The 8,368-nt window shown below is 37.1% G+C and overlaps 1 protein-coding gene across 6 annotated transcripts in view; it reads right to left on the reverse strand.

Annotated features, from left to right (window-relative positions):
- The window catches only part of LOC107757522 (rho guanine nucleotide exchange factor 28-like), an 86,106-nt gene that overhangs the window by 63,685 nt on the left and 14,053 nt on the right, over positions 1-8,368 (reverse strand). For all 6 annotated transcript variants that reach the window (XM_016575017.1, XM_016575014.1, XM_016575016.1 and 3 more), the window contains exon 2: positions 6,024-6,070. In XM_016575017.1, the coding sequence (XP_016430503.1) occupies positions 6,024-6,056 (33 nt within the window). In that variant the 5' untranslated portion in view covers positions 6,057-6,070. The remainder of the gene's footprint in view (positions 1-6,023; positions 6,071-8,368) is intronic.

Below are 8,368 nucleotides of genomic sequence, written 5' to 3' on the forward strand. Positions count from 1 at the left end.
TTTTTTTTTTTTTACAGAAAATAATTTATTTATGTTCTGATTATTGTTGAGCTGCAGGTTTAGGCTCACTTAAGTGATTGCACTTAATTTAATTAAGAATTCAATTATTTATTTTAATTATTTAGCCTGACATGTTTACTGTTCCAAAATGTTCTCTGTTTCTTAAAAATAAAATCTATTGTGTTCAGTGGGAAAAAAAAGTTTTGTTTTTTCACCTAGACATTTAAAAATAGCATATTTTAGAGCTGTTACCGTGATACCGTGAAACAGTGATATTTTTTATCTAAGGTTGTCATACTGTCAGAATCTCATACCGGCCCATGCCTATTCACCATAATAAACTTACCATTAAACATTATATTTTAGTCATAAATTTATCCTTTAAAAGTCTAAAACTGCAAATGATAAAATGTTTTGTTCATATATTAACAGGATTTGCAGAACATGATCAATGTCTTAAAACCTTTAAATACAAATTTACATGAATAAACATGCATTAATATGCTTTAGACAAACTCATTAAAATAATGAATTATTTTTTCATTATTTAACGAGAAATAACTCCTCCGTAATGACTGCTAAACTCTTGTATGAGGGCTGAGAACTGGGCGAATTCTATTTGTGGCTAGTTCCTCTCCCACTCTACTATTTGCTACTGCATTTTTTTTTTTTCATTAGAAACTTGTGATGGACATTCATTTTCATTCATATTAAACCATTAATATTCAGATAATTAAAATAATACATCAAATACAGATTTAATTGACATCAACTGTAAATATGTATAGATGCTGTAGTTGACTTTCAAAAGACAAGCAGCCAAACAGCTCAAGATTTACTGACTAGCTATGAAATATGAAGTCTGTGCAAGGCATAATCTTCTTAGTGAGCTGAAACAGTATTTCTAGAAATGTCTTCTTTATTAGAGATAATCACCTGTTGGATTTTCTTTGATCATGGTGTTCCTGTCCCAACAAAACAGGCAAGGAATGTCAAAGAATTTAATACCTTAGAATATCTCTGTGGGAGTGAGTATGACTAATGGCTCCAAATGAGGGTAAAAATAGTAAGAAGGATTTTCACCAATTTAATAAAATGAAATTACATCATCTGATAAGGTAAACTCAAAGAATGTTGGGGGAAAAAATTATATGCTTTAAAGTGATAAACAGAATAAATAACGATATTTTTTTAAATAAACAAGCTTCAAAGTCAAAGCATTTGGACATCACATTCAAAATATTTAGTCAAATATAAGGTAAAGCTTTACACTACTCAAGCACAAAGAGCTGATCGATAAGAGTCATTTGATCAGCTAGCAACTGTTGGATATTGATGATATACCAATTAACATCTCAGCACCTGGTTATAACTAATATGAATGAATATTATGTCTGATTATATATGGTCCATACAAAAATAGTCAGGTTTATTTAGCTCAACATCAGCACAAAATCATTTTCCTTTAACCTGAGATGTTCTGCTCAATGCATCTGCATGATGTTTAAATCAGTGGCTAAATTTCACAGCCACGTTTTGTAGGTAAGTGTTTAACCAGAACAGAGTAGCATGTGTTCATTGAGGAAATGCCTTCCATGCGTTTCCAACTGATATCCAAAGCAGTACACAGGAATAAGAAGAACACAGATCATGCGCAGGAATCTTTCCAAGCTCATAGTGCCACATGAGAGAATTGTCCAAATAGTCTCCTATGGACTCAACATGACTCACAAGATTCCAGCTTTCCAAAGACTTCCAAGAACGCAGTTCTGTATGCTTAATGACATAATTCCTGTGGGGGTCGTGCCAGGAGCCAACACAGTCATGACCCACATCACATAACACTCAGAATCCACCTAATGTAGAAGGCTGAATGTTAACACAAACAACTGCTAGCTTAATCAGTATTTTCCAGACATAGTAACATGACATTTTCTTTACCAGTCAAACGTATGGGGTTCATAAGATTTTCTTCATGTTTTTGAAAGAAGCCTCTTATCACACCAAAGCAGTGTTAATTTCGTCAATTATTTTTCGTCGAAGACGACAACGAAAAATATTTGTTAACAAAGCACTTTTTCTGTGACTAAGACGAGATGTTGACGAGCTAAAACTAATATCTGATGATAAAAACTATGACGAAATTTATGCCGCGTCTTCTATGACGAGATGGGACTGTAATGTTATTTGAGGACTACCGGACATTCAAAATACATCCTATAGGCATGACTAAAAGTTGACAAAAATGCAATGACTATTCGTAGACTAAAACTATGAAAGACTTAAATGACTAAAATGTGACTAAGACTATTAAGCATTTTTGTCTCGATAAAGACTAAGACTAAATCAAAAATGCCTGTCAAAATTAACACTGCACCAAAGCACATTTATTTGATCAAAAATACATAAATTCAGTAAAAACAGTTATATTGTGAAACATTATTAAAATACCTCTTTTCTATTTGAATATATTTAAAAACGTCATTTATTCCTGTGATGGCAAAGCTTGAATTTTCAGCATCTTCAGTGTCACATGATGCTTCAGAAAAGAAAAAAAGTCTAATATGCTCATTTGTTTCTTAATTTGCCCCATCCTAATGCACAAAATGTAATACGTTCTTGCTGAATAAAAGTACTCATTTCTTTTAAAAACTATTTTGAACAGGTAGTGTATCTTTCAGGGAGGGGGTCCATTGCTAATCATTATATTTGGGGGTCCTTGACATCAAAAAGTTTTAAAACCCCAGCACTAAACTCACTCTATTTTAATCACACTCAGCACTGTGGTTCCCTAAATAGAGTTTATTTATAGTGTTATAGGGAAAAAATACTTGACAAACACAGAGGCCTTTTCCTCAATGCTGTTTGTTCCGGTCAAACATCAACACAGCTCTCCTCACTTCAGAGCCAGACTTTACTATCTCTGTAATGATGTTTGGGAAACAAAACATGTCAAACATGTCAAACATGTCTCCATATCTCTGCTGTGCACAGCATGAGTATTTCTTATCATTCATAACTAGTCAAGAAGACATGTTTATTTAACCTCTGTGTTCTAACAATTTGGATAAACTAAAGAGTGTTCAATGTACATTACAGATCTAGTAATGTAATTTAAAGTCTCGATAAGTTACTAGGGCTCTAATATGGTAGGAAAAACATTCTTGGTTTGTTTTCTTACCAACATTCTCCTATTTATCATATTTGTTGTGCTCTATGCATATGTGCAGATCAATGTTTATAAGTGAATAAAAGCCTAAATTAAATCTTGTTCATCATAAAAAGCAACCATATCTCTTGAGAAGACTTGGATTAAACTGCTTGATTCATTTAGATTTCTTGAACAATATCTTTATTAACTTTTTGACATTTTTGGGTGAATGAACTTTCAATGGAGAGACAGATGTCACAGGTATTATTAAAAATATCTTCATTTGTGTTTTAAAAATGAATAAACGTTTTATGGGTTTGAAATGACATGACGGTGAGTAAATGATGACTGACAGAATTGACATTTTTGAGTGAACTAACTCTATGGACATTACAGTTTTAGTAACGTCATTTAAACTCATTGAAAGTCTCAATGAAAAGTTACTAAGGCTCTAATATTCTGAGTAGTTTTCTAAGTGACATTAAGGGCTTTACCAGGTGATTTGAAACTTGCTCTCCTTGACTGTGACTCATTAAACATTCCTCATGGCTCTGCACACCAGGTGAGACTCGGGTCTGGCCAACAATATCCAGACACACCCTGACACACAGGGCCATGCTAACACACACACACACACACACACACACAACACACACACACACAAACTGAACCCACTCAGATGTACTGGAGGAGCACATAGAGTCATGATGACTGCAGTTAATAATGTCCACACCCACTCGTTTCATTTAAAATGTCATGGCAACAGCATGCTGAACCATAAGGACTACAATGTTTGTCTGATTCCTCAAGTGTAAACTCACATCAAAATTGCTTGTGCTATGAACCCATTGCATTCTCTTCCAGGTTTCAACTTTCTCAAAGAATCCTGAAAAATCTATCCCTGTTTCCACAAAAAATATTAAGTAGAACAACGGTTTTCAACAGAATTATTTCCTTACATTTCTTGCTTAAAAAAATGCAGCTTTGCCTACACATGAAAAAAAATTACACTTTAAAATGTACAGTTATCTCAGTTATTTTAAATTGTAATATTTCACAATATTACTTTTTTTTGTGTTTTTGATCAAATGAAAATAAACTTTGGGGAACCCGAGAGACTTCTTTCAAAAACAAGCAAAAAAATCAATGCCGTTCTTCTGAAACCTATATAAACCTTTTATTTGGACTGACTGATCAAAAAGCACATCTTTGAAAGTGAAAAAACACACTTCCTCAACCACGCTAGGTACCACATATGGGGCCAGGAACACCTGAAAGCATTTAACACACACACACTAATTGCTTTTAGCTCTGAGTGAATGAGACTGTTTGTCTGCAGTGCCGTACAGGGAGTTGAGAGTTGACACTATGCAAGTCTGTTATAAACTCTCAACATATCCCCTTACAATAACACATTATCCCCATCACAGTCACACACACCTTAAAAAGCTTACACAACTAACACATAGTGCCCCTCTTTTATAATGAGGTCACAGAGAAGGATTGTGCAACTCTCTCATTCACCCCACCCACTGTGATTATACAGCTGAGCCAGCACACGATGAAGAGAGCTTCAGATTCACAATGGCCTCCTGTCCAGGGATCAACACCTCTCAAACATCAACTCCTGTAGCCTAGGGTTTAAAGATTTGGCCTAGTAATAAAAAGGTTGAAGGTTTGAACCTTGCAAGGAGTGACACGGGTTTCTCCAGCAGAATTGCTCCTGTCAGTTTGTAAAAATGTATCGGCTAAATGATTCAGTAAAGTACTATAGACAAAAGACATGTAGATAAGAAACTGGATTATGGTCCATTTTTCATGGGTCATGATCATGATGTGTTGGAGTCCTTGATCATGCACAAATGGATTAAATTGTATAGCTTGGATGCACTGCAAGTGGCTTTGCATAAAATAGTCTGCCAAATACATGTAAATGTCATTTAAGTAACTTCATCGGAAATTCAGGCTAAGGGAGCTGTAAATAATTACTCAAGGTGGAAAAAGAATGTTACAGTAGTGTAATGTAATAATCTAAGGAAGTTAATGAAGGGAATAAATTTTAACAGCCATTTCATCACAAATCTTATGGCTTAAAGAAAGTGTTTTCTTTTGGTTTCTGTCGCAGTGACTAGAAATAATAAATAGCCATTTAGGTTAAACCCCCAGAAATCTGAAACAGGTAAAAGTTTGTTGTTTAAAGAGATAGTCCACCCCCAAAAAATAGCATTCTGTAATCATTTATGCAAGGGTTAAGAGGGAGTAAGTGACATTTTGAATACTGTTTTAGTGTTTTTTGTTTTGCCCTTTTTTTCTCCATCCAATGAATGACAGTGGGGTCCAGTGTTGTTTTGGACCCCGCTGATTTTCACTGTATAAACAACAACAGTTGAAACATTCTTCAAAATATCTAAGTTATTCAGGTTTGTGTCTCTTTAAGACACAACAACTGTACCTACTTCCAGAGAGAGGCAATTTCACAAGACTAAGGTAATAAACAACTGAAAACACAAACTGTACCATACCATTTGAACGCAAGTTAGACTTTGTTAAACTTTCTGTTCCTGTTTTATATAATTTTATAAACCTAATGTAAACTCAGTTATGAGAGACGCTGTCCATAAAATGCAGAAGCTTGGACAACCAGAATAGTTTCTAGAGGAGTTTTCTCTCATGCACAGGTAAAGTCTTTAATAAATGAGTTTTGTCCTTTGGCACCCAGAGAGAATTGAAAGGACAGATCCTGAAGGTACAATGAAAGAATAGAATTTCATAAGTTAAACCAAGACTGACAGGACATCAGAAAAAAAAACGAAAATAAGAAATATGAAGAAAGAAATATGGAATAAAATGAAAATCGTTCTGTCAGACTCACATAAAGTGGCACCTCTCCCCTGCTGAGCTCCATTACAGCAGCAGCACCTAAAAGGAGAAAACACACATGTATAAAACACAGTAAAGACACACACCCACAGATAAACCACCTTAAACCAAACACATCTAGAAAAAAGTACAAATGAGCAGAACAGCCCGTCAAATGTGAGTGCTGCACAATATATTGAGACCAGTTGCAAAACTCATAGAACAAACCGTCTATTCACCACAAAAACAAAACATGACATTTAACTGAATGCTGGCACAGAGATCGAAAGAAAATATCATACACAAGCAACAAAAAAGCCACGAGAAAGACTATTTGACATCGCTGACAGTGTCCATTATTGCCAGTCATAAACAAATATGAAAAAAAGGCATCACAATGAAACCTCAATGTCTTTTTGTCCGTCCTTTCATTTCGCTGACTCAGAGTCACCTGACTTCTCTTTTAATTAGGCCAAATCCTCAGAGAGGGATGAGAACAAAAACCTTGCTTTTAATTGGGACATGTTCACATGGCTGTGCGGACAACAGAGGGCTTAATCTTTTGATCCTCCAAATGTCAGAACACAGCGTTCAAAATAACCCTCTCTCTGTCTCACTTTCTCTCGGCATAAGCACCACTGCCATGTTCTCTCTTGCAATCAACAGGTGGGAGAGCCGGGTCTAATGTAAACAAGAACTATGACTGGTGAAACTGTGCTTTTATTCCTTGCGTAAACTCAACCCTCTATGCACACCTTGGCAATATAATCACCATTGGCTAGTACATTTTTTAGTTTACTCGCCAGACTGATATACTATTTTACACACACACACACGATTCCACCCAATCAGCTTATCTTTGTAAAATGGAACAGCTTCTTCGGGTCTAATGTAAACAAGAACTATGACTGGTGAAACTGTGCTTTTATTCCTTGCGTAAACTCAACCCTCTATGCACACCTTGGTTGGCAATATACCATTGGCTAGTACATTTTTTAGTTTACTCGCCAGACTGATATACTATTTTACACACACACACACGATTCCAATCAGCTTATATTTGTAAAATGGCACAGCTTCTTAAATCTTAGCTTCTTAATCAGTCAGTCAAGTATTATATTATGATAATTAAGCACTATTTAATGATAGAACTTTAGTGATTAGAACTAAAACTTGGTAACCATGTATGAATGCATATTATAGAGTTTACAGTGCGTCAAATACAGGTGTGCTGCGCATCCATAGAGATGAACGTCTCCTCGCTTAGAGAGACCAATCCACCTCGAGTGTAAACTAAATGAGCCTAGACTTGTGCCGGTATTCGGTAATGCGATACATCACGGTAATGAATATGCATTATATTGTTATCGTGGGCACTTCTAAATACCTTGAATAATTATATATTACAAATTATTTAGAATTTTGAATGCATTTTAAGAATACTTTTCCCATCAACTGGTCAAAATGCACAACACCGCTGTATGCTGCGTGAAAGAGGAGTGCGCACTCTGATGTAAATAAGCGCGGACGAGAAGCACATGGCGGAACATGTGAGAGACGCTCTGGATGAAAGCGCACTTTCACTCTCTGACAGCAGATGGCGCTAAACTGCAGAAATAATAATAATAATAATAATCACTTAGGTCTTACATATGGAACCCAGCCTTCTACCGGTTCTCGAGGATTCAACGAGTGAAGGCCGGACATTCCGCCACGTCTGGCTGCCGAGGGGATGGAGAAGCTCGACAGGGTCTACAGTATGGACACTCTGGATCAGTTTTAGCAAGCCGACACTAATCGGGGCCTCTCAGTGCTTCTACCCATTTGAGGTGAGAACACAGGAGGATACCGGCTTCACACGAAGGCTATAGAATCTAGCGAATGTGTTGGGGGTCGCCCAGCCCGCAGCTCTACAAATATCTGCCAGTGAGGCGCCACGAGCCAGCACCCAGGAGGATACAACACTTCTAGTAGAGTGAGCTCGCAACCTGAATGGGCAGGGCACACCCTGTGCCTGATAAGCCAGGGTTATGGCATCCACTATCCAGTGAACCATCCTCTGCTTAGAGACAGCATTCCCTTTCTGCCGGCCTCCGTGGCAGACAAAGAGCTGGTCTGAGGTCCTGAAGCTTTGTGTCCGGTCTACATAGCATCTCAAAGGTCGGACGGGACAAAGCAAAGCTAGGGCTGGGTCTGCCTCATCCGGGGGCAGCGCTTGCAGGCTCACCACCTGATCCCTGAAGGGGTTCCACTTCAAAACGTAAGCGTGTCTCGTAGACGGTGCTCTCGCCGAGGTGATTGTGTCAACTACCTCCTGGGGTAGGTCACCTAGAACCTCCGTGTCCCGTCCAGGGACCA

This window comes from Sinocyclocheilus rhinocerous, unplaced genomic scaffold, assembly GCF_001515625.1.
Source record: "Sinocyclocheilus rhinocerous isolate Xijiao unplaced genomic scaffold, SAMN03320098_v1.1 scaffold984, whole genome shotgun sequence".
Classification (NCBI taxonomy): domain Eukaryota; kingdom Metazoa; phylum Chordata; class Actinopteri; order Cypriniformes; family Cyprinidae; genus Sinocyclocheilus; species Sinocyclocheilus rhinocerous.